The sequence below is a fragment of the Nerophis lumbriciformis genome, linkage group LG19 (genome assembly GCF_033978685.3).
Source record: "Nerophis lumbriciformis linkage group LG19, RoL_Nlum_v2.1, whole genome shotgun sequence".
NCBI lineage: Eukaryota > Metazoa > Chordata > Actinopteri > Syngnathiformes > Syngnathidae > Nerophis > Nerophis lumbriciformis.
This window is the reverse complement of record NC_084566.2, coordinates 37,060,403-37,086,624: the sequence shown is the minus strand read 5'-3', so window position 1 is coordinate 37,086,624 and position 26,222 is coordinate 37,060,403. Positions and strand designations below refer to the sequence as shown.

The following is a 26,222-nucleotide window of genomic DNA, read 5'->3' as shown; positions in this document are numbered from 1 at the left end:
TGGACAAGTTTTTTCTGGGACTAGTGGAGTCTAACACAAATGCATGTGTACAAGACTTTCATAAAGAAATCTCACCAGACAGTATTTTTTGATGCAAGTGGATCAGTTGTAAGAAAACTGACATGGCCAAATGGTTCATCCGGCCATATCTGACACGACACAGCAGTCTCCCAATGGTGCAAATGTTGTCAGAGAAACATGACGTTAATGCCATCGCACAATGGCTGACCGAATAGATTTGAGTACGGTAGGTGCATCTGTCCCAAAAGAAGTTGAGTGTGATTTTTTTTTCTGGCCACTCTAGGAGCTCTTGTGAAGGCGTTTTCTCTTAACGCTGACTTGAAAATGTACGTTAATGAATAGGGATGATGTTTGTAAAGAAATTATTGATTTCGATGCCATTATCGAATCCTCTTATCGAACCGATTCCTTATCGATTCTCTTATCGAATCCAGATAGGTTGTTGTATATGGACAAAAATAAAACACACAATACTTGGTTTAACAAAAACTCACTTTGGGCAGCCTTCACTTATATTTTTTAAGAAAAAAATAAAATAAAATAAATAAATATTGACTGTTAGTGCCCCTTTAATTGGGCCACCTAAGAAAAATACATGCAGGGAAAATCCTGCCTTCATTTGTATTATTTATTAGACAGACCTGCAAACTCTGGAGTGGTATAGGCTACAAGATAACGTTAACGTTATCAGACACATACAAAAAGGCTAACGTTACCGTTAGACACTGACTATGCTTAGGTAACGTTATTTTAGCTAACATTACTGCAGTCCTGGTTGACATAAGAGGTAACCTTATTTTAGCCTAAAGGCTACAAGTGAGCAAATATGTAAATTAACCGGCAACAGTTAACGTTAGTTACTCACCGGCAACTATCACTGGAACTGGGGCTGCAAGTTTGAAGCAGAGGAAGAGGGGCGCGCTTCGTCATCTCTGTCGCTGCTTCTCCACTTGTCGAAGACACGACACGGTTCTCGAACATTCAGGTTATGTGCAGCCTGAAAATGTTTCAACATGCTTGTTGTACTTCCCCCCCTTACATGAGAGCAAAGCCTGGCAATAATTGCATATTGCCGTTTCCTCGTTGTATATTTTTGTAAAATGAAGCCATGCCTTGAGGCGTTTTTTCCGGTCCATTATTTTTGCTGCTTGTGTGACATCACAGGAAATGACGTAGCTCAGTCATTAGACTGAGCTACGTCATTTCCTGTGATATCCCACAGGGCATCTCTTGTGGGACGGGATTCGTTCCCAGGGATTCGAATAAAGAACCAACTCTTTTTCTTTACTATAGTGGCCTCGATAACGGGAACCGGTTCTCAAAAAGGGATTCGAGTCCATGGAATCGGTTCTTTTCTTATCGAACAACCGGGAGAATCGTTTTCGAAATTCATCCCTACATAAGTCCATTCCAGGCAGCTGCAGCATATCCCAGATGCATTCGGGCGGAAGGCGGGCTACACCCTCGACAAGTCGCCACATTACCTCATAATTTTTAGAAACATTTTCAGCGGTCATACAAGTGTAAATACACGTTAGCCGCTGGATATCAAAGCGTAAAATCGATGAAACGCTTACGCTTTAATTATAAATGATAAATGGGTTATACTTGTATAGCGCTTTTCTACCTTCAAGGTACTCAAAGCGCTTTGACAGTATTTCCGCATTCACCCATTCACACACACATTCACACAGTGATGGCGGGAGCTGTCATGCAAGGCGCTAACCAGCAGCCATCAGGAGCAAGGGGTGAAGTGTCTTGCCCAAGGACACAACGGACGTGACTAGGATGGTAGAAGGTGGGGATTGAACCCTAGTAACCAGCAACCCTCCAATTGCTGGCACAGCCACTCTACCAACTTCGCCACGCCGTCCCCTTCTGATTTTGTTTTACAGAAGCACTCACTTATCTTACATTTCAACACGTTCATTGTCACACAAGTGTAAAAGGAAGTAATGCAGTGTAAAATGTAAAAAGAAGAAGAAAGATGCGTGTGGTGAGGTGTCATTAATTTGACACGTGGACTCTATTTTTCTGAATTACGGTCTTAAGAAGTTGTTGGTTTTGAGTATGCTGACCCCTACCGATGCAGTGTTTCTAACACACAATTGTTCAGGTCAGCTCTTCGCTCAGATGACTAACCTTTCTTTTTATGTTATTTTTTTCTACCCACAGACAAGCCTGCCATAACGCCCCCGGTGTTTGTTTTTCAAAAGGACAAAACTCAGAAGGTGAGTGGTTTTCTTTTTCTTAGTCTTCAAATAAATATATAACTCATTTCTGAGATTTCTGCCTGCTCTAAAATAAGCTTGCTTTGAAGAAGGTGCTTATCACATTCCTCACCAGTGGCTGAACTGTAAACAAGGCTCGATGAAAATACTTCCCAAGCACATATTTCACTTTGTCATCCTTTTCGCCCCAGGAGAGAGAAAATACAGTGTTGTAAATTTTGATTGTGACAACATGCACTATATTTTTAAGATAGGTTTTGTTTGGATGTTTGTTCTAAAGATATCCCCGCCTTGGAATGGTTTCAAACTAAACATTGTGTTTCTCTCAGCGATCTGCAGAGGGCTCAAGTGCAGAGGATGGAGAAGGTAAAAGTTATGTCTGAATGTGATCAGTCTCGCCAGTAGGGGTGTAACGATACATGCACAATGGGACCTCAACTTACGAGCAGATTGTGTTGCACGACCAAGCTCGTAACTTAAAACTCTTGTATCTTAAATCAGCCCCTCCCATTGAAATGAACAGAAATATATTTATTCCGAGCTTGGCCCTCTCAAAAATCCACAATTTTACCATAACATTCCTCTCAAAAAGAAAAACAAACTTTTAGATAAGAAATATTGTATGCAAAACATTACAATAGCATGCACTACAAACAACTACAGTAGTTTTATGGAATAATGTAATGTTTAGCATTTACCTTGGAGAGCAGACTTTTTTCGGTGTCACCTACGGGCTGTTTCTCCATCGTGTTACAATAGGAAATAGGAAATTGCTGTTAATGTTCCACACGGACGCATTTGAGTGACGGACCGGAAAAATCAGAGTTGACCGCGTACTAAAAGTAAATGGTAAATGGGTTGTACTTGTATAGCACTTTTCTACCTTTTTAAGGAACTCAAAGCACTCTGACACTATTTCCACATTCACACACACACACACACATTCACACACTGATGGCGGGAGCTGCCATGCACGGCGCTAACCAGGCCCATCAGGAGCAAGGGTGAAGTGTCTTGCTCAAGGACACAACGGACGTGACTAGGATGGTAGAAGGTGGGGATTGAACCAGTAACCCACAGATTGCTGGCACGGCCGCTCTCCCAACCTCGCCACGCCGTCCCCAACAAAAAGTAATGCTCGACCGTCCAGTTTGTTGATTCAGGACTAGACAGAACAAATTGAAACACGGCAAACACAGCATCTGCAGCTTCTCAATATTTTTATGGATAAATGTTCGACTTTTGAGGCTGCACGCCCCTGGCTCCGGCTTGTGTGATGCGAACTGATGCTAGGGTGTGCCTGACTCACCAGGTAGCACATTTTTTATAGTTTGTGTCAAAGATTTGGTGTTTCGCTTTCTCTCCTTTACACAACATTTTTCAGGTACGGTGAATGGAGGGCAGGATTGTGTTGACTTTTGAGCAGACGTCAACTGTCTAATCAAAACATGTTGGTTTCTTGTGTGAACAAAGCAGGAACAGCAACGTGTAACAATATATTAACTCTTTATTGCTCAAACGGCATATTCCTGTGACAAAAATTACTTCTACCGGTGCTAAAAATGCTCGTCACTCAAATTATGCTCGCAACTTTAGGCATAACAATAAGCGAGAGATGGCGTTTATCTCAAATTACTCTTAAATTAAGTTAATGATCGCGACCTAAAATACTTGTATCTCAAACCACCTTTCCCCATCAAGATTAATTTAGATTAGGAATTCACTGTTAGGCCCGGGACCATAGTCAATAATACACTAATCGAACAGTAAATCAAAATCAACTCAATAACTTTGCCGCAATCAATAAATTGTTATGTCCGTGTGCTTGTTTTTTCGTCTCTCACTTTCAAACAGGGTGCAAGAGGGTTAATGCACTCTGCATGCTTTCAGCACCTAAATACGTTTATTCAATAGCAGAATTAAATGAATGAAGTGTATCCTATTGTCAGTCATCCACAATCTTTGTGGCAGTGGGCGAGGTAACAAAAATTGGCAGGAAAAATTATGATTGCAGAGCCATTACTATTATTATTTTATAATAAGCAATTTTTAATGTTATTAGATTTATTGATCGTTTATTTAACATCGTGATTCTTCATAATTTACTGTTCAATATTTATTATGCATCCGAAATATTTTGGATTTTGTTCTCGTATTATAGCCAAAATGAACCTAACTAAAGCCAAAGTACACACCAAACCAGGATTAAGATGTTACACCCCTACTTGCCATTCATGTTATATCATCAATAATTATACTTTGCTTGTCGATTTTCAGATTCCGATAAGGACGAAACAAACTATTTCCCTCCAGTCAAAAGGGAGAGGACTTCATCATTCCCACCTTTACATTCTGGTAACACTTTTATGTCGATTTGCTGGTGTTACACTGACTTGCTCTGTATACTGAGTGCAAGGCTTGTTGACTGCTTTGCAGCTCCCAAGAACAATATATTCATGCCCCCAAGTTTCTGCCAGTCTCCCACTGGGAACTCTGACTCTGAGCCAGGTGAGCTTTCTAGACAATTCTTCGATTTTAAAGACTCCTGAGGTGAAAGACACTTATACAAATGTTGCATTAAGACGACTACAATGTAATACCTGCATGCTTCAATTGTTTGCTAATGTGATCGTCATTTTGTCTCTTTTGTGTCTTTTCTGTCTGGGTCACCGCCATGCTTGAAGACTTATGTTGGCCAATAGAATTAAAATAAAGGCTCTCATTTTCACTAGACTTGAGAGGGATCTTATAAATGACTCTATAAGCGTTGCCAGGGCAACTGGCTGAGTGGCTCAGGAAGGAGCATCAGTTGTTGTGTAACACATAGATGTTTTGTCTTTCACCTGCTTTGGACATCGCCAGAGGAGAAGCCTGTCGGGTTCCGCCTAAAGCCGCCGACTCTCATACACGGACAGGCGCCCAGTTCAGGTTTGTGCCCATTCCCGCCAAGCGGTACGGGTCATAAACAAACCCTGATCCGGCTTGCGTTTCTACCACAAGAACGGAAACCTCAGTCAGAGAACTCCAATCAGTGCATTTGTTCCTGTAGGCGTCCCGAGTCAGAAACCAAAAGAGCAGCAACGCAGCGTTCTCCGCCCTGCAGTTCTTCAAGCACCACCCTCAAAATCACACATAGAGTCTAGTATGTCTTTGTCTTTGATTCGTATCGCAAATATGCTGCAACGTCGTTAACTGTTTCTTTTTTACCGTGATTTTTTTTTTTCTGTCTGTACATGCGTTTAGACTCCACTTGTGGAACTAATGGCGTGAAGCAGCAGTTGTCGGACGGCCCTCCATCCACCCAGTCCCTGTTCCTTAACAACACAGAGCACTCAGCCACCCCGACCAAGTCACTGGTAACTGGGAATGATCACAACACCCCTTGCATAATGCATGTCCAGGTTGGACAAGATAGACATTTGTTTTGTTTCCTACCTGTCAATTTTAGCAACATGAAAACGAGGAAGATGATCCAAGCGGTAAAGATGAAGGAGACAGCGAGAAGGAGGGAGATGTAGCAAGTTCTTTTGTGTTTGGTCAAAACATCAAAGACAGAGCTAAGGTCAGTTCCCAGCGGTCGAGGTTCCTCTTTTTTCAATCGCTGCTAATCTTTGCGTGTCAACTTCCTCAAACATGGATTTGTAAAGATGTGATGCGTGATTCATGTTTACTTTCCAGCTGGACCAGAACAGTACAGAAGAGAAGTCAAAGGACAATGTTCCACTGGACTTGGAAGGCACAAATTATTTCCTACAGTACATCTCTACACCAAGGTAATATAACAGCTATATTTCTGTATGGCCTCTTGCTTTTGATTGGCACAATAAATATGGGACAGATAATTATCAGGCCGATATGAAGAATTAAAGTAGGGTAGTACATCTCTTTGTAATGGACGATTTGATACATATCTAGAAAAGGATATGATAGATATATAGATGGCTTTGACCGATTATTGGCCGGCCCGATTATCGTCGCCGATATTTGGCATTTTGACATTGATTTCGGCTAATTTCATTCTTGTTTTTTTCACAACAGAAATGCATCAGTGAATTAAATTTATATCGTATTTTTTGGACTCTTAAGCGCATTTAAAATCCTTAAATTTTCACAAAAATCAACAGTATGCCTTATGTACGTAATATTTCTGTTTGTGCTTACCGACCTCGAAGCAATTTTATTTAGCACATAGTGTAATGATAAGTGTGACCAGTAGATGGCAGTCATAAGACATACGCGTGGAGTGCAGGTTTGACGCCCCTTGTTCAATAAATGACGCTAGCAAGTAAAGGTAAGCAGGCAAGCCCAAAACGTAGATTTTTCAATTGAGAATATAGAACATTACACGCGGCGCTCAAATATTTGTCAAAATGTTTTAGTACGACTTTGGTAAGCTCCAAAGCCGCACCACTTTATGGCTTGTTGGTGCATTACGGCTACTGTTGTCAGACGTACGGTGCTTCGACATATGGGTATTATTATGGTGTGTGTATAAGGACCCCAAAATGGCACCTGTTAGGAGACATTATCTGCAAAATTGCAAAACCAACTTTTCTTACCTATTGAATCCCGCTGTTGTGTATTTGGGATCTGTATAAGTCCTACTAAAGATTTGCGCGTGTCCGCCATTGAAGTCAATAAGCTTATTTTTCTCTATCCTCTTGTTGTGGGGCATCCATCCTCCGCTGTTGCCGTTTGTAATATAAAGTAGCGTACAGTTGTAACTTATATCCGTCAGTAAACTCACTATGGAAGTGCTTAAAACTAACGGTACAACAAAGATGGATGGGAGAAGACTTTGTCGAAGTGGAGCCATGTAAATAACACCGCCAAACGGCTCATTCTGAAGAGACGCCAGAAAGCTGCTTGAAGATGGTCTGTCAAACACAATCTATGCAACATTTTGACCAAAGAACCACCATTACATGTTATGTAGAACACTAGGAAATGTTTTAAATGTGGAAAAAAAGTCATAATATGATCCCTTTTAATGCGCGTTACAATCCGATACGCCTTTTGTATGAAAATAGATCTAAATAGCTCATCTGCAGTGTGCCTTAAGTCGATGTGCTCTATGGTCTATGGAAACAGTAGGTGTCACTGAGCAATGGGAGGGACGTGCTAACAGCCAATCATGTAACAGTATCAACTACCAAGATTGGTTGCGCCATCTTTCTGTCTCGCTGTGGCAGTGTGGATTCTCTGCATGTAGTGAGAAGAGAAAGTGTTGATATATCAACTCAATAACAGCAACTTGTCTTTAGTTTTATTGGTTTTAATGCAGACGGTGCGGCAACATCCTGACACTTCCAATGTGCCGTTTAAGTAGTTGCTTTTCAAACTACTTTATATGCTACTGCAAGCCTTGCATTTTAACTTTTTAAGGTCAAGGCAAGTGTTGCCTTAAAGGAGGGCTCATATTTTAGGGCACCAAGGCATGTTAGAAGGGCACCAAGGAAAACATTATTTTCTTTCGAGGCAGGGGCTCCAAAGCATGCATGCATACATTATTTATATATATATATATATATATATATATATATATATATATATATATATATATATATCATGCATGCATACATTATATACAGTACAGTCCAAAAGTTTGGACACACCTTCTCCTCATTCAATGCATTTTCTTTATTTTCATGACTACTTACATTGTAGATTGTCACTGAAGGCATCAAAACTATGAATGAAGCCAGGGAGGTGACCACAAACCCGATGGTCACTCTGTCAGAGCCACAGCATTCCTCTGTGAATAAGGGAGAACCTTACAGAAGGATAACCATATCTGCAGCAATCCATCAGTCAGTGGCCAGACGGAAGCCATTCCTAAGTAAAAAGTTTGCCAAAATGCACCTGAAAGACTCTCAGACCATGAAAAACTAAATTCTCTGGTCTGACGAGACAAAGGTTGAATTCTTTCACAGGGCCAGTACCATCCTTTCAGTGTAGCATTGTGGTGGCAACATCACGCTGTGGAGATGTTTTGCAGCGGCAAGAATGGAAGACTGGTCAGAATAGAGGGAAAGAGGACTGTTGTAATGTACAGAGACATCCTGGTTGAAAACCTGCTTTAGAGCACTTTTGAATTCAGACTGGGGCGACGTTTCATTTTTCAGCAAGACAATGACCCCAGACACACGGTTAAGATATCAAAGGAATTGCTTCAGGACAACACTGTAAATGTATCTGAGTGACCAAGCCAGAGCCTAGACTTGATTCCCATTGAACACCTCTGGAGAGATCTGAAAATGGTTGATGGTATGAAGTGTAGTACCCAAGGTCCCGGATTTAGCTCAGTGAGAACCACAAGAATGATAATATGTACATCATTTACAGATAAAATAGGATATAAAAAGAATATTTTCTAAATAGCATCAGTTAAGAGGAAGATATTATGACTAGAATAGAATAGATAGAAAAAAATACAATAGATCGTGATCCTGTAGTGCAAATAGAATGTCAAAACAATGATGGCAAACCAAATAAAAGCCCAGTTCAGTTGTGAGATTGGTATCAATTACTAGAGAGCACTATCAAAGTTTAGTAGTCAAACAGCTTTTGGAAAGAAGCTGTTCCTTCTAGTGGAAGTAGTACCTGGTGGTCCTACTCCGTATGTTACGCAACTTCCTGCCTGGGGGGAGGCGATCAAAGAGAGTGTATTGCGCAGGGTGGAAAGGATCCTTGGTGATGCAGAGAGCCGTCTTTCTGCATATGCGGATGAAGATGTTTGTGGTGGCGGGAAGGCTGCGCCCCACAATTGTCTGAGCAGCTTTTACCATCCTCTGCAGTGCCTTCATCTCTTCAGCTGTGCAGCTGCTGTGCCACGCTGTTATGCTGGTGCTGAGGTGCTCTCCACCACCCATCTGTAGAAGCTACTAAGGACGGTGCTCCCTGTCCAGTGTGCCGTAGCTTCACGAGGAAATAAAGCCGCTTGTGTGCCTTCTTGAGCAGACATGGGGTGTTGTGGCTCCAGGGGAGGTCCCTGAATAGATGAACCCCAAGGTACCTGAAGCTCTAGAGTAGACCCCTTCCAAAGCTGCTCCTCCAATGTGTAGAGAGGAAGGGGGCGTATGAATTTCCTGGAGTCCACCACCTTCTTCTCGTTCTTCTTTACATTGACGCAAATTTTTTCACCAATCCACCGTATGTTCTAAATCTTTGTTGTACTCCTGACTCAGTGGTGTTTCTGATGCGTCCCACTACTGCTGTGTCATCTGCAAACGTCACAAAAAGACAGCTGTGGTGTTTAGCAGTGCAGTCATAGGTCAGTAGTGTGGAGATGAGGGGGCTCAGCACACATGCTTAGGGTAAGCCAGTGCTGAGAGTGATGGAAGAGGAGACAGTATTGTGGATCCTGACAGTCTGTGGTCTGTTGGTCAAGAAGTCCAGGACTCAGTTCCCCAATGATGGACTCGCCCCTAGCATGTCCAGATTCTTCAACAGGGTCTGTGGATTGATGGTGTTGAAGGCGGAGGTGAAGTCGGAGAAAAGCAGGCGGACATAGGAGCTTCGGCTTCCGGGTTGGTGGGCCACTGATGAGATGGAATCATCAGTGAAGCAGTTGTTTCTCCAGGCATATTGGTGGAAGTCCACAGTGACATTACTGGAGGTCGTAAAGGGGAACTGCACTTCTTTTGGAATTTTGCCTATTGTTCACAATCATTATGAGAAACATGACGACGGATGGATTTTTAAAATGCATTCTAAATATTAAATCAATTAAATCAAAAGTCTGCTTACGACGGAGCCTATGGGAGCTTTTCAATTCTGCCTGTAGCGCTCTTAAAAAACATCAAACACCTCCAATAGGGTTTTATATACATTATGTAAGTATATATGTGGTTAGGGTAACAAGCACATTTATAATAACATTTAATATTTATGTATTTTGATTATTTTAAGCATACGCGGTGCATTAATTTAAAAAACGCATCACAACATTAGCTTTTTTTTCATCACTTGTTATTAATCACTGCAGACTTTGAGAGCCAACAAACATAATACAACATCACTTACCATGCGAAGAAACGGGGTGGGATGGCGGGGGGCAACAAGCTCTTTTTGTGTCGTCCTCACCAGTTCCAGGTCCTGAATGGCTCTCAAAGTGCCCCAACTTGTCGGATTATATCACCAGCCATCTACTTTTTATGTGAGGGGCGTGATTTATGATCTACAATAAACTTGCAGGGAAGCGAGGAAGCAGCAGACCACTGGATGATAGACATCGGCACACAGGAAGTGATTACGGCGCGGCTATAAATAGTTTCTGTGTTAGCGCTTATAATAACAATATCACTAATACTTGGTTAATATTCAAGTCACAAACTGTAAAATAAGTATTTTTGGTGCTTTTTGAATGGTTATCGGATTTTATGGGCGGATTAGTAGAGCTAACATTGAGTCTGCTGTAAGCAGACTTTTATTTACGTTTATTTAATATTTAGAATGCATAAAAAAACAATAACAAATCCATCCGTCTTTCATAATGATTGTGAACGATAGGCAAAATTCCCAAAAAAGTGCAGTTCCCCTTTAATCTACCCCATGACCAGCTTCTCAAAGCACTTTGACTATCATGTGTGAGTGTTGGCTACTAGCTGGGATGCAACAGTGCTTGGTAGTCTGCGCTGCACGGTACAGTACGCCTTTTGAACTGCGATACTTGTGCATATGTGTTAGTGTGTGTGGTCTCAAGCGCACCTGTTTAGGGTAGTGGAAATCTATCCAAACAATATTGTGCCTCTCCCCGTCATAAAGGGAACCCAGGAGAAAAAAAACAATTGTAGCCATCACTAGTATGGAAGTTGAAAGATGACATTTTGAAGGAGCAGTGACTTAATTCAAATGCACCTCGCGAGTGACCGCGTCTTACTGCTGAAACTGAAGTTGTGTTGCGTGGGGAAATTCTACCCTGAAGTAAGACTGGCAAGCAAGCACAGAATGTCTGTGAGTGAACTATTAGTCTAGACAGGGAGAATAAACTTACCTACGAAGCTCATTACAAAAAATTTTAAATTTTTATATCTAAATATTGTAGAATCACACTTTGTATGTGTTTTCCCTGAGTAAACTCCTCAGCTATAAAACAACTGTGGTGTGGTATGTAGTAAAGACACTTTTTGTTCAAATATACTTTCCAACTGGTGTCTTATTGAAAATAAAATTATAAATGTCTTATTCCTGAAGTGATCATTAAATGTTTTTTGTGTTGGAACATATTGTTTTACACTACCTCAAATACAAACTGCATTTTTCTGTAATTTCATTAAACATAAGCTACTTGAGTTTTAAAAAAATCCACAATTTGGGTCATTGCTTGCTAGAAATAGCCAAACCACTAGTGAGAAAAATTGGTGTATACAAGTAATCGAGGCATAAGAGACAATTAACCATTTGAAAGTGTTTAGTAATTGTCAACTTAAAAGACCATCACATTACACTACTGATACTTTGTTTACTACAGAATGCAGTTTGTGCGGACAAGAAACATGAAGAGAACTTTGAGAGGGGAAAAAAGTTGTTTGTTACACTCAAAAAACATACTGAAACAACCGAAAGCCATGGCCCAAAACCCAAGGTGAGGACCATATTGTGGGTTACCTGTACTGTTGCACACCTACTACTAGCCCATAGTCATTCAGACCTGTCACTGTGGAGCTCTTTGGTATAGGAATGATGGACGCTGTCTTCAAGCAGTTTGAAAAAGAGGATAGTTGTAGTGAGATGTTAAATGTCCATTAGCACCTCTGGCCCTCAGTACCCGGCCTGGAATATTGTCTGGGCCTGCGGGTTTGTGTGGGTTGATTCTTTGCTGGCTCCTCCTGACATTTGTTGGGGTTACGCTAAAGGGTGTGCCATCACGCTGTGGTGTAAGTCTTGCTCTGGGGGCGTAGAACCGTTTACAAGGGAACTGCACTTATTCTGAATTTTGCTTATCATTCACAATCTTTATGAGAGACAAGAAGACAAGGTTTTTATTTTTTTGCATTCTTACTTGTAGCAATTGGCTCATTCTAGCCGGCTAGCAATGCAGCTAACGGGAGCAATGCATTCTCCCTCTGAATCACTTTAAAAATGCTTTTAAAAACCGCCATCAATACTTAGTTATGTTCCGTAACCCGTATAATAACCAAGATATAGCAACATTGATATTGTAAGAGTGAACACTGAGGAACTGTTTTGTTAGCGTACGAACACATCGCTATGCTACGGCTTTAGCCGGAAGCTAATAACTGCGTCAACAACTGAATAGCTTTTAAATTGTAATGCACAACACGGCGGCGTGGTTCGGTTGGTAGAGTAAGGTACTTTACCCACCTGCTCCCAGTGCCGCCTACACTGGTTTAAATGTAACTTAGATATTGGATGTCACTATGTAAAGCACTTTGAGTCACTCGAGAAAAGCACTACATAAATATAATTCACTTCACAACAATGTGATAGGACAACAATCTGTACTGACTGAAAAACAAGAACAGTCATTACAATATCTGTAAAGTATTAGCTCGACAGTGTATGTACTGTATTGTACGGTGAGGTTCTGCACATATCATGAATAATATTAAAGTGACTCCCTCGACTGACAGTTAGTTGTCTGTTTGGTCAAACTGGCCGGGGATGTTTCTAGTTGATTAAGGTAAGCACACCATAATTTCGGTGTAGCGTGGCTAACCAAGCGTAACCAAGTCACACCGACCTCACTCCCTCGGCTTCCGTCTGCTCCAGCGTGTTGCCTTTCCTCCCTGCTCGCTTTCCTTAGTTCATCCTTCGTATATTCAACTTCAAAAAGATAAGGTTTTAAATCCTCATTTGTCCAAAAATAGTCATCTTCGTTGTCTGTTACCAAGTCTGCCATCATTAGAACATGTTCGCCTTTGTTGCCGGAAGTCAGAAATGCGGTGCTATGGAAACGGAAATAAATGTGCCGAAGAAAGAAGTTCCGGTATTGCTTAAAATTACCATAATACGGTAAATATTGCACATATTGTTATGAATGTGTCTGATACTGTATTATATATATACTTGCAGCATCTATATATTAACATTGATGGAGGGTTTTGAAGTTGTTTTAGAGGGCTTTGAAGGCTACAACGGTGACTTCCATTAGCAACATCTTGCGAGTGTTTTTAATCATCTTTTAAATTGAATTAAAAAAAAAAGCTGTGTTCTCTTGTTTCTCACAATGGTTGTGAACGATTTCAAAAATTCCCCAAAAAATTGCAGTTGTTACCCTTCTAGGCATCCAACAGGTAAGGGCCCTTTGGGCATTGTGCACTCTTTGTGTTGCATTTAGTAATGCACTTGATGCATTTCCACTAGCTCCGAGGGTCATTAAAGGTGAAGTCACTCTGGTTCTTTTCTGCATTGGAGACTTAAGCCCTTTTTGGTGTTGTTGCGTTTGGACCAGTTGTTCCTCCCAGGGAATTCAAGTCACAAGTCGCTCCCAAGCTCTTTACGACACTTAAAGCTGAGTAGAAAAACCACCAGAGACAGAATAGGTGTTTTGTAATATATTTGCAAAGCTTTGCATATACATTGAGACCAGTCCAGCATAGAACATTCAATCGCGCCGCCAAGATGGTCTGCCCCCCTCTTAAGTCTCTCTTCCTCCCACCCTCGCAGTCTTGTCCCTCCAGCCAAAACACATGCCCATTATCTCTCTTTCTTACATTCCTCACTCAAGGTTAAGCACACAGTTTTTTGCAGACAACCAAAAGACCACAATTGGAAGAAAAACACTAGCTGTTTTGTAATATGATTATGAAATAAAAGAAGTAACACTTAAATTCGGATATATGTAAATATCTGCCTCCGACAGTGTCTAGCTATCTTCTTGCTGCTCTGAGTGCTGATGCTTTTCCCACCCTGAAAGCAGCATTCCTAGCCTTCAGCAGTACTCTCACCTCTGCATCCAACCAGGGCTTCTGGTCCGGGCAGACAGGGATTGTCTTTGGGGTGGAGACATTATCAGCACAGTTTGAGATGAAACCCAGGAGAGATGAGGTGTATTCCTCCAGGTTTTTCTTCTCCATCTGCTTTGGACATCTGCTTGTGCACTGAAAGCAATCCTGGAGCACAGAGGCTACATTACTAGGCCACACAGTGACACCCCTCAATGTGGGTCTGGACCGTTTCACCAGACGACGGTAGGCTGGGGCCAACATGTCGTGCTGTAAACCCTGCCCAGAATGTCCCCTGAGCTCATTGAAAACAAACATAGCATTCATTGCGTAAGACTCCTTCTCTGTTTCAGAGGAAGATACTTGTTGTGCTATTTCTTCCGCAAACGTTCTGCAAGGCGGGGGAAAAACATTGTGCTTCAACACATCAAACCTTGTCAGCCACCTGAAAGGCCAGTATTGCTACAACAAAGTTTTGAAAACCTACAAAGATGCCTACTGCCAAAGACGCTCTACCAACGGCAGCCTATGGCTGTGAGGGATTGGAAGTAGTAAAAGTTAGCCAGAGACAACACGTGGGCTAAAGCGATCTGTGATTTAATTATGGATATGATGGCGCTGAACAACCAGCCTTTTACCATTGTTGGAGATACTGGCTTTGGTCAGAAAGAGTTTGTCAAATCCATCAATGTTTTAGTCCTTTTTACCTCCCAGATGTGCACAAAATACACTTAAATCTGCATTTAAAAATAATGAAAATCATTCGTATCGGTCCTAAGAAGCAGGAAGTTATCGGTATCTGCTTGGGGACAAAAAAACATTGTGCATCCTTTTTCATTTGTTTTTTCCTATTCTGTCTTCCCAGTTCAAAAAATGCCACAAACAGTACAGACAGCGGGGCGAAATTTGTTTTTGGGCAGAACATGTCTGAACGCGTTTTGGTGAGTGCGGACATCTCTTTATTTGCCTAGTTTGCTATGTTGGACAATGATCCCGCCTTCGAGCAAATTCCCATGTCTCTGTGCCGTTCTTTCTCTCCCACAGAGTCCTCCCAAGGGCGAGACCTCCAGCGAAGACAGTAAAGACATATTAGCCGCCCCCGCTTCAGAAACCCCTTCGCAAGAGAGCGCCCCAGAGAAGGGTAACCACACGGAAATATGCCTTTCATAAGGGACAATTTATGTCTTAGCTTGAAGATGAGAGCTTTAAAATGAAGAGTTGTTGGTCAGCAAAGTACATGTGAAAAAAGAAGACTCAATGACTGTCCCTTGAGGGGTAATTAAATTTACAAACAGCGTCAAGGGAATCTGTCCTGCAACCAGTCTGAATTTCCATGTCTTCTGCTGCTGTCCTCAAGCCAAGACCTACTGTTCCCCTATACCAGGGGTCGGCAACCTTTACCAGTCAAAGAGCCATTTTGACCAGTTTCACAAATTATAGAAAAAAATGGGAGCCGCAAACATTTTTTGAAATTTTAAATGAAATAACACTGCATACAATTTTTTTTTTGCTTTGTGCTATGTATAAACCAGGGGTCTCAGACACGCTGCCCACACCTTTATGTGGAATTTGAAAGCTGGTGCGGCACGCGGGTTTTAAATGAATGGCGCTTGTCAGCGTCATGCGTGCCGTGATGGTACAGCATATAGCAGCCAGCGTGCCTGATCAGCCACCTGTTGTATGGGGCTTCCGCTTGCTCACGTAGGTGACAGCAAGGCATACTTGGTCAACAACCACACAGGTCACACTGACGGTGGCGGTATAAAAAAAAACTTTAACACTCTTACTAATAATGCGCCACACTGTGAACCCACACCAAACAAGAATGACAAACACATTTCGGGAGAACATCTGCACCGTAACACAACATAAACACAACAGGACAAATACCCAGAATCCCATGCAGCCCTAACTCTTCCGGGATACATTATACACCCCGCCCACCTCATCCGACGCACAGAGAGCGGGGTGGGGGGGGTTGATGTGTGAGGGAGCAGGGTTGGGGTGGGGGCGGGGTTTGGTGGTAGCAGGGGTGTATAATGTAGCCCGGAAGAGTCAGGGCTGCATGGGATTCTGGGTGTTTGTTCTGTTGTGTTTATGTTGTGTTAAGGTGCAGATGTTCTCCTGAAATGTGTTTGTCATTCTTGTTTGGTTTTGGTTCAAAGTGTGGCGCATTATTAGTAAGAGTGTTAAAGTTGTTTTATATGACCACCGTCAGTGTAACCTGTGTGGCTGTTAACCAAGTATGCCTTGCTGTCACGTATGTGTGCAAGCAGAAGATGTATATTGTATAACAAGTGTTGGGCTGGCACGCTGTTGATACAGATTGTAGAAGGCGCCAAATGTTGTACCATCATGGCACGCCCTTATTATAGCCATAAGGGTGAAAATCGGTGAATATTAATCCCGGGAGTTTTCTGCGAGAGGCACTAAAATCCGGAAGTCTCACGGGAAAATTGGGGGGTTCAGCAAGTAAGTTGCTGAGCCACATCAGAGTGATCAAAGAGCCGCATGCGGCTCCGGAGCCGCGAGTTGCCGACCCCTGCCCTATACTGTACACTTCAGGCTGCTTTCACACTCACACGAACACAATAGCTCACATTTTTGCCACTGAGCGGTTGGTAATAGCTGTTAAAATGATCCACTGCAAAAACTGACTTATCTGCACTCTCGCTCTTTAGTAAACAGCGTGTTGGAGTCTTTGGAGGAGTCTGCAGCAGCCTACACCAAAGCCACAGCCAAGAAGTGCGTCTTAGAAGAAGTGGAAGTAAAAACCGGAGAAGAATCGGAAAGCAACGTTTTACAGGTACTGTAGAGTATTTGTTCATAGTCTGGAGGCCGACAAAAGACGTAAACAGAAACATTCGTTTGTCTTTTGCTTCAGATGCAATGTAAGCTGTACGTCTTTGAGAAGACTGCTCAGTCGTGGATAGAGAGAGGTCGGGGTCTGCTAAGGCTCAACGACATGGCGTCGACGGAAGACGGCATGCTACAGTCGCGTCTAGGTAAAGGCGCACAATCATTTATGGCATTTTTTCAGACGTTTGCTTCAACACAATCCTCACGAGACACTAAAATACATACTTACACTGATGATTGAATCAGTGTTAGTCGAGTAAGTGCACTTATATTGCCATATATCAGCTACTGTGTGGAAGTGTGGGGGAACACATATAAGAGTAACATAAAGGCATTGTATCAACTACAGAAAAGAGCTATAAGGATTATTCATAAAGTAGATTACTTAGAACATATTATTTATTAATTCTGGTTTATTGAAACTACACGAGCTAGTAAAGTTACAGACATTATGTGTTATGTTTTAGGCTAAAAGTAAAACATTACGGTACCAGCAAATTTACAAAAAATGTTTGTCATCACTTCTGAGAATACAGAGCATAGAAGAAAAGGTCATTTCAAACATCAGTATTCAAGGACAACTTTAAAACAAATGTGTATATCAGTGGTGGGGGTTAAACTATGGAATTATCTTTACAATGAGATAAAAGACTGTACAAATATATTCCAATTGGAAAAAAATATATAAAGACAGAACAATAAGATCATATGGACAGCCATAAGTGTTTACATTTTGCTTTATATTTATTATTTTACTTATTTTTTTGTCTGGTTTTGTATTTGTTTTGTATCATCCCGTGAGGTGTATATTACTTTTTTTGTTCAGTTTGTACTTCATGAAGTTTTGCACTTGTTGTGTTTTTTTGTGTGTTTTTTGTTTGTTTTCATTATATTTGGATGTATTTGTTTGGTTTGTATGATATCTATTAAAGGGGAACATTATCACAATTTCAGAAGGGTTAAAACCATTAAAAATCAGTTCCCAGTGGCTTATTTTATTTTTCAAAGTTTTTTTCAAAATTTTACCCATCATGCAATATCCCTAAAAAAAGCTTCAAAGTGCCTGATTTTAACCATCGTTATATACACCTGTCCATTTTCCTGTGACGTCACATAGTGATGCCAACACAAACAAACATGGCGCATAGAACAGCAAGTTATAGCGACATTAGCTCGGATTCAGACTCGGATTTCAGCGGCTTAAGCGATTCAACAGATTACGCATGTATTGAAACGGATGGTTGTAGTGTGGAGGCAGGTAGCGAAAACGAAATTGAAGAAGAAACTGAAGCTATTGAGCCATATCGGTTTGAACCGTATGCAAGCGAAACCGACGAAAACGACATGACAGCCAGCGACACGGGAGAAAGCGAGGACGAATTCGGCGATCACCTTCTAACCAACGATTGGTATGTGTTTGTTTGGCATTAAAGGAAACTAACAACTATGAACTAGGTTTACAGCATATGAAATACATTTGGCAACAACATGCACTTTGAGAGTGCAGACAGCCAATTTTCATCAATTAATATATTCTGTAGACATACCCTCAATCGCTCTCTTTTCCTGAAAGCTGATCTGTCCAGTTTTGGAGTTGATGTCAGCAGGCCAGGGAAGCTAGGGTTGATATTCTTCTCTTGATCATCTTCGGTGGCATAAGGGACGGTGTGAGCCAAGACATCCAGGGGGTTTAGCTCGCTCGTCTGCGGGAACAAACTGCCGCCATTGCTTGGCGTGCTACCGAGGTCCTTTGTCCCTGAATTGCTCACACACTCCGGCAGATTCGATGGGGGTCTGGCGGCAGATTTCTTTGACTTTATGGTTGGAAATGCATCTGCTTTGAGTGTCGCAGGATATCCACACATTCTTGCCATCTCTGTCGTAGCATAGCTTTCGTCGGTAAAGTGTGCGGAACAAACGTCCAATTTCTTGCCACTTTTGCATCTTTGGGCCACTGGTGCAACTTGAATCCGTCCCTGTTCGTGTTGTTACACCCTCCGACAACACACCGACGAGGCATGATGTCTCCAAGGTACGGAAAACAGTCGAAAAAACGGAAAATAACAGAGCTGATTTGACTCGGTGTTTGAGAAAATGGCGGATTGCTTCCCGATGTGACGTCACGATGTGACGTCACGATGTGACGTCATCGCTCCGAGAGCGAATAATAGAAAGGCGTTTAATCCGCCAAAATTCACCCATTTAGAGTTCGGAAATCGGTTAAAAAAATATATGGTCTTTTTTCTGCAACATCAAGGTATTTATATTGACGCTTACATAGGTCTGGTGATAATGTTCCCCTTTAAGTAAGACTATGTATTATGTTGAAGGGGGCAGGAAAATATAAGATTTTTCTTCATCCTGCTCCTTCTCAGGCATTGGTGTGTAAATGTACAATTGAATAATTGTGGTATAATTGTCTATCGATCAAAGATCCACATCAATGAAGGAGATAAATAAAAATGAAATGAAATGATGGTTCAACCCTGTGTTCGTTTTGCCTCCATCAGTGATGAGAACGCAGGGCAGCCTCCGGTTGATCCTCAACACTAAGCTATGGCCACAGATGCAGGTGGACAAGGCCAGCGACAAAAGCGTACGGATCACTGCCATGGACACAGAGGACCAGGGGGTCAAGGTCTTTCTAATAGTGGTATGTTTTACTAAACACTTACCGGCTTTGCAGCTAACCAAAGTCGTACTAAAACATCTTGACAGATTTTTGAGCGCTGTGCGTAATGTTCTCTATTCTCAATGAAACATCAAAGTTTTGGGCTTGCTTTTCAAGTATCATTTATTTAACAGTCGTCAACTTGTAATCCACATGTATCTCTTATGTGCGACTGTCATTTACTGGTCACACCAATCCATTTACCGTACCTAATAAAATTGCTTGGAGGTCGGTGAGCACAATCAGAATTAATCCGTACATTAAGCGCTCCGGGTTATAATGCGCACTGTTGATTTTTGAAATGAAAATACTTGAAGTGCGCCTTTTAGTCCGAAAAATACGGTACTGATGTTTTGTGGACAGAAATGTTCATTAATTGTACTGGCGACAGGATAAATGATTTACTAGTAGTTGTAATCATCATATTCAGTACATTTCTGAGGTTTTTCACCAAACTATGATATCAGAATATCAATAAAAAAAAATCACACACTTACGAGAAGCCGTTAATGCTTCAGATACTGTATCTCTTAAAGGGAAACTGCACTTTATTGGGAATTGTGCCTATCGTTCACAATCATTATGAAAGACACGACGACGGATGTTTTTTTAATGCGTTCTAAATATTAAATACATTTGATCAAGAGTCTACTTAAATGGAGCTTATGAGAGCCTCAATTAGGGTTTTATATACATGATGTAAGTTTACATGGAATGTAGTATCAGGCACATTTATAATAACATTTAATATATATGTATTTTGATCATTTTAAGCTTATGCGGCGCATTCATTTCAGAAACGCTTGCTTTTTTTTAAATCACTTATTTCTGCTCACTGCAGACTTTGAAAGCCATCACTTATTGTGCAAGGTCTGTTGTTATTAGAATGCAGACTGCTGGGATGTTCATATACCGGTATTCCCATTTAGGTGTTTCCTGGTTCAATCCCCGGTTTCCACCATCCTCGTCGGGTCCGTTGCGTCCTTGAGCAAGACACTTCATCCTTGCTCCTGATGGGTCGTGGTTAGGGTCTAGCATGGCAGCTCCCGCCATCAGTGTGTGAATGGGTTAAAAATAGTGTCAAAGCGCTTCGAGTACCTTGAAAGTAGAAAAGCGCTATGCAAGTATAACCCATTTACCACTTTAGTCATAATATTAGCACTTAAAAAAACTTATCTGTGACTTTAGCACCAATCTTCTCATTGTTTGATATTGCAATTAATGCCATAAGTGGTGGAAAAGTGTATTATAGCTGCAGCCCACACAGATCACAGCTGCAAAACAGATATTTTTGGGCTCTAGGGGGCGCTCACTGCTCAACAATGGGCATATGGTTAAACACTGTTCTAGCACATATGTTTTGTTTTAAACCATTCCATTGTTGCCCTGGCTTTATGTTTAGAGGCATTGTCCTACTGTTAGGTGAACCCCCACCCAAGTATCAAGTCTTTGGCAGACACCAACAGGTTTTCTTCCAAGATTGCCCTTTATTTGGCTCCATCCATCTTTGCATCAACTCTGACTGTCTTCCCTGTCCATGCTCAAGAGAAGCACCCCCAGAGCATGATGCTGCCACCACCGAAATCTGACAGTGGGAATGGTGTGTGCAGAGTGATGTGCAGTGTTGGTTCTCTGCCACACATAGCCTTTAGCATTTTGGCTAACATTCAATTTTGGTCTGGTCTGACAAAGCACATTTTTCCACGTTTGCTCTGTCCCCAACATGTCTTCTGGCAAACTTCACTTTTTTTTTTCTTTTTTTTTAGCAATGGTTTTGTTCACTCTTCCATAAAGACAACAATTGTGCAGCGCATGACTAATTGTTGTCCTGTGGACAAATTCCCCCCAGTTGGTCTCTGCAGTTGGTCTAGAGTCAACATGTGCCTCTTGGCTGTATCTCTAATCAGTGCTCTCTTTTTCGACCTGTAAGTTTAGGTGGACGGCTTTGTCTTGGTAGGTTTACAGTTGTGCCATACTCTTTCCATTTCTGGATGAGGAATTGAACAGTGCTCTGTGAGATGATCAACGCTTGGGAAATCTTTTTATAGCCTAAGCCTGCTTTAAACGTCTCCACAACTTTATCCCTGACCTGTCTGGTGTGTTCCTTGGACGTATAGATGCCGTTTGCACCTCATTATTCTCTTAACCAACCTCTGAGGCCGTTACATAGCAGCTGTATTTGTACTGAAATACGATTACACACAGGTGGACAGTATTAAGTCAGTAGCAATCAGCAGGCAATTTGTGAAGGCAATTGGTTGCACTCAGAGAAAAAGGGCTGAATACTTTGGTACACCACACTTTTCAGTTTATTTGTATAAATTGTTTTGAATCATGTATTATTTTCTTTCAAATTCACAATTCTATACTTCTTTGTGTTGGTCTGTCACATATAAATCCACTAAAACCTATTTTTTTGTAGTTGTAATGTGCGCAAATACAGTGCAAGCCACTGTATTTGTATAATGGTGGTGGGCGGCACTGTTTGTAAAATGTTTCTATATCACTTAAGTACATTTTATGTGTATGAAATGTGCTATACAAAAAAGTTAGATTTTGTTTTTAGAAAATGATAAATAGCATGAATGAACTGAATTGGTTGGTGTTGGAATTGTTTAAATCAGTCATGAAATGTTGAAGTATTATGTTGTATTTATTGAGAAATTGTATTACGGAATTCCTGGATATTCAGGAAAACCGGGAATTTTAGAAATTAGTTTAGAAATCAACTTATTTTCTCCTGACGAAGATGAATGTTTTGACGAAACGGTTGAAAAATATGAAAGGAGTAGTCGAACGAAAAAAGGTTGGAACTAGGGTTGGGAAAACCGAGAATTCCTGGAAATTTGATGAACGTGGAAACATTGTTGTTTGAATGTCCAGGATAAGTTGAATGTGTGGAAGGTGGAATGGTTTGAATCGGTTGAAAAATGGGGGCATTCGTTTTGAATGGGGGAAAATGTCCCCGATAACTGAGAATTTTGGAAAATCCGGGAGAGCACACAATTCCCGAACAGGCTGTATATGTTAAAGTTTTAATGGTATGAATCGAATGAAAACGTTGGGAATTGTGGAACTTTGAAAAATGTCCCATTCATATCAATGGAAATTTCCTGAACTCACAACCTCAGAGCGGACACTCGAACCACTAGGCCACTGAGTAAATGGCCTAGTGGTTTTTTGTTGTATTTAGTGTTTATTGTCATCAAACAAGAGAGCATGACATACATATTGCTGACTCTGCTGTTAGGCGCAGTTGAAATACAATGTAATCAATAAATAACATGTTAAAATAGATACATGTATACCAACATGATACAGTGAAAAACACAAGTTCATCTGTATCGGCCAATCTCACTCACGGATGGTCAGAATCGGCAGCATAAAACCTTAATTGGAGCACCCTTACTCAAAATGTATACCGTATTTTTCGGACTATAAGTCGCAGTTGTTTTCATAGTTTGGCCGGGGGTGCGACTTATACTCAGGAGCGACTTTTGTGTGAAATGATTAACACATTACCGTAAAATATCAAATAATAATATTTAGCTCATTCACGTAAGAGACTAGACCAGGGGTCGGCAACCCAAAATGTTGAAAGAGCCATATTGGACCAAAAATACAAAAAAAAATGTGTCTGGAGCCGCAAAAAATTAAAAGCCATAATACATAGTGTTTCATGAGATATAAATTGAATTAAGAGGACTTAAAGGAAACTAAATGACTTCAAATATAGCTACAAATGAGGCATTATGATGCAATATGTACATATAGCTAGCCTAAATAGCATGTTAGCATCGATTAGCTTGCAGTCATGCAGTGACCAAATATGTCTGATTAGCACTCCACACAAGTCAATAACATCAACAAAACGCACCTTTCATGCACAACCTTAAAAGTTTGGTAGACAAAATGAGACAGAAAAAAAAAAGTGGCATAAAACACGTCCTAGAAAGTTATACATGTAAACAAACTACGGTGAGTTCAAGGACCGCCAAAATTAGTAGGACAAAACGGCGCTCGCCAAATACTCGAATCAGTGAACCATGTTTAATATAAACAGTGTGCTTTATAACAATTAGGGAGGTTTGTGTCATGTTTGTCCTCCTACAGAAACCATATTAAAACAAAAAATAGATTGTTTTCCCCTCATCTTTTTCCATTTTTCATACATTTTTGAAAAAGCTCCAGAGAGCCACTAGGGCGGCGCTAAAGAGCCGCATGCGGCTCTAGAGCCGCGGGTTGCCGACCCCTGGACTAGACGTATAAGATTTCATGGGATTTAGCGATTAGGAGTGACAGTTTGGTAAACGTATAGCATGTTCTATATGTTAGTTATTTGAATGACTCTTACCATAATATGTTACGTTAACATACCAGTTGGTTATTTATGCCTCATATAACGTACACTTATTCAGCCTGTTGTTCACTATTCGTTATTTATTTTAAATTGCCTTTCAAATGTCTATTCTTGGTGTTGGCTTTTATCAAATACATTTCCCCAAAAAATGCGACTTATATATGTTTTTTTCCTTCTTTATTATGCATTTTCGACCGGTGCAACTTATACTCCGGAGCGACTTATAGTCAGAAAAATACGGTACTTACTTAAATGGTAGAATGCCATTTGGAATACTCGTTATACCAGATGTTAGTGGACAGTTGTGTATGTAAAAGCCATCCCTGTCTGTGGTCCTCAGGGGAGCTCTAAAGACATTGGTCAGCTGGCGGCAGCATTGCATTACCGGATTGTGGCCCTCAAGAGCCGGGCGGACCAGGAGCCCGAACCCCCCACTACAACCATCCCCGAGGCCGAAGTGCCGCAGTCCAACGAGGAGGACAGCGACGAGGAGAACGCCTCCGCTTCGGCAGCTGCATCAACCGTTGCTGCAAGTCAGTGCTTCTACTTTTGTTTTCACCATTGTGCCAACCGGTTAGTTAGTGCTTCTCCTAAACTATGCCGCCATCTTTGTCCATCCGCAGCAAACTCAGAAGGAGGAGAGAACCAGGCTGCGGGAAGCACATAGCGCCACCCTGTGGGACAGCCTGCACAGATGCTGCTTTGGAGGCATTTTTTTGCCGCAGTCATCTCTACGGACATCCCTTGACCAATGTGGTCTCTCAGACCAGTACTTTTGGATATTAGAAGTCTAGCTCCAGGAAATAACATCTCCCCTCTCCAACCACCGCACCCCCCGCCCCCAAGTGTCGGAGTGTTGTCACCCCCTCCCAACCTGTGCAGTTCATCTTTGCTGCCATCTGCGTCATCGTTGGAGTCGTTTGCTCCACTCCTCCTTGTTTGGTGGTTTTTCCTTTGACGTTTTCCCGTTTTTTCCCCCCAAATAGCAAAAATAAAGACTTCAAAGCTTTGGTTTGGGACTTTCTGCTCATCATATTGATGAGCATAAGGCTGTTTTCCTCTACATTTTAAAGTACGACACATGTTAAGACTGCAGTTTCTACTTTGGGACCTTTCTACTCACTGTACAGCCGCTCCTCTGGAGGCCACACATCAAAAAGGGGCTTCATCACGTGTTGTATTTGACCAGTCATCGTCCGCTGTTCCCAGCATCGATTCCGACCCTAACTGCCCACCCCTCATGCCCTAAACATCCCAACTCGGTTGGTGCGTTAGGTTTTGGCAACTGTAATTTATTTTTTTTAGCCATCATCTGGCATCGCGACATATTTGTGCTATTTGTAACGGCTAGAAGAGACCGCTCAACTTGTCATTAATAGCAGTTTCTTTCATTTCATATTAATCTATATTCTAGTGAATAAAGGACTGAAACAATGCACATTCTGTTAATGTGAGTCAATGTGACAACTTTTAGGAAGTTTCAGATGACCCGCACAGTTTTTTCTTTTTTCTTTTTGTGCTTTCAACTTGTCAGTCTTCATCTTGCATGTAAACATTTTTATTTCGTTGAACATCCCAGGGCTTTGATTTTTTTTTTTGTCGTACTGTTTGAAAACACATTTTTATTTACATTTGGAAAATATGTTGCATTGACATTGTGTGTGTGGAAACATTGGAGTGATGACTGTTAATACCCTTTTGAAAGTCATGTACATTTTTGAATATATCATTTAGTGGCGCACCATTGCCCCCTTCCCTCACGCCCTCCTCTTCCAGCGTTCCCCCTCACACCCTTCTCTCTCCTTTACAAAATAAACCTCTGCCATAAATGTTGTTTTCAAAGTGTGACTTAATAACCTCAGTGACTGTTCTGATTACATGACGAATAACAAGTGTCTGCCTTTCACGTTTTCAGCTGTGCTAGGCTATTTTTGCAGCGCCATGCAGGTGTAGCCGTCACCTTGGGTCACCGTAGCAACCACTGACTAAGCAACCGAGGCGTGAGCCGATTGAAGGAAAAAATGGTAAGTGAGCTTTCACTTGTTTTACTTGACCTTCATGCTACACAAAGTGCTTTGACGCTGACTATTTCCACTTACGTCTTCCCTGAGGATACTGTACGATGACAGCCGCAAGGTCTATGGGTCATGTTGAGACTGAACCACCTGAAT

General features: G+C 41.4%; 1 protein-coding gene across 2 annotated transcripts in view; it reads left to right on the top strand.

The window, feature by feature from the left end:
- The window catches only part of ranbp3b (RAN binding protein 3b), a 44,321-nt gene extending 18,441 nt beyond the window's left edge, over window positions 1-25,880 (top strand). The window contains exons 2-18 of one of the 2 annotated variants that reach the window (XM_061978819.2): window positions 2,197-2,252; window positions 2,582-2,618; window positions 4,530-4,607; window positions 4,689-4,760; window positions 5,115-5,180; window positions 5,302-5,394; window positions 5,496-5,608; window positions 5,701-5,814; window positions 5,931-6,025; window positions 11,725-11,838; window positions 15,027-15,102; window positions 15,206-15,302; window positions 16,843-16,967; window positions 17,046-17,166; window positions 19,531-19,673; window positions 24,392-24,584; window positions 24,675-25,880. In XM_061978819.2, coding sequence (XP_061834803.1) covers window positions 2,197-2,252; window positions 2,582-2,618; window positions 4,530-4,607; window positions 4,689-4,760; window positions 5,115-5,180; window positions 5,302-5,394; window positions 5,496-5,608; window positions 5,701-5,814; window positions 5,931-6,025; window positions 11,725-11,838; window positions 15,027-15,102; window positions 15,206-15,302; window positions 16,843-16,967; window positions 17,046-17,166; window positions 19,531-19,673; window positions 24,392-24,584; window positions 24,675-24,718 — 1,637 coding nt within the window. In that variant the 3' untranslated portion in view covers window positions 24,719-25,880. The remainder of the gene's footprint in view (window positions 1-2,196; window positions 2,253-2,581; window positions 2,619-4,529; window positions 4,608-4,688; window positions 4,761-5,114; window positions 5,181-5,301; window positions 5,395-5,495; window positions 5,609-5,700; window positions 5,815-5,930; window positions 6,026-11,724; window positions 11,839-15,026; window positions 15,103-15,205; window positions 15,303-16,842; window positions 16,968-17,045; window positions 17,167-19,530; window positions 19,674-24,391; window positions 24,585-24,674) is intronic. The other variant, XM_061978821.2, reaches the window with a different exon arrangement.
- The last annotated feature ends 342 nt before the right edge of the window (window positions 25,881-26,222 follow it).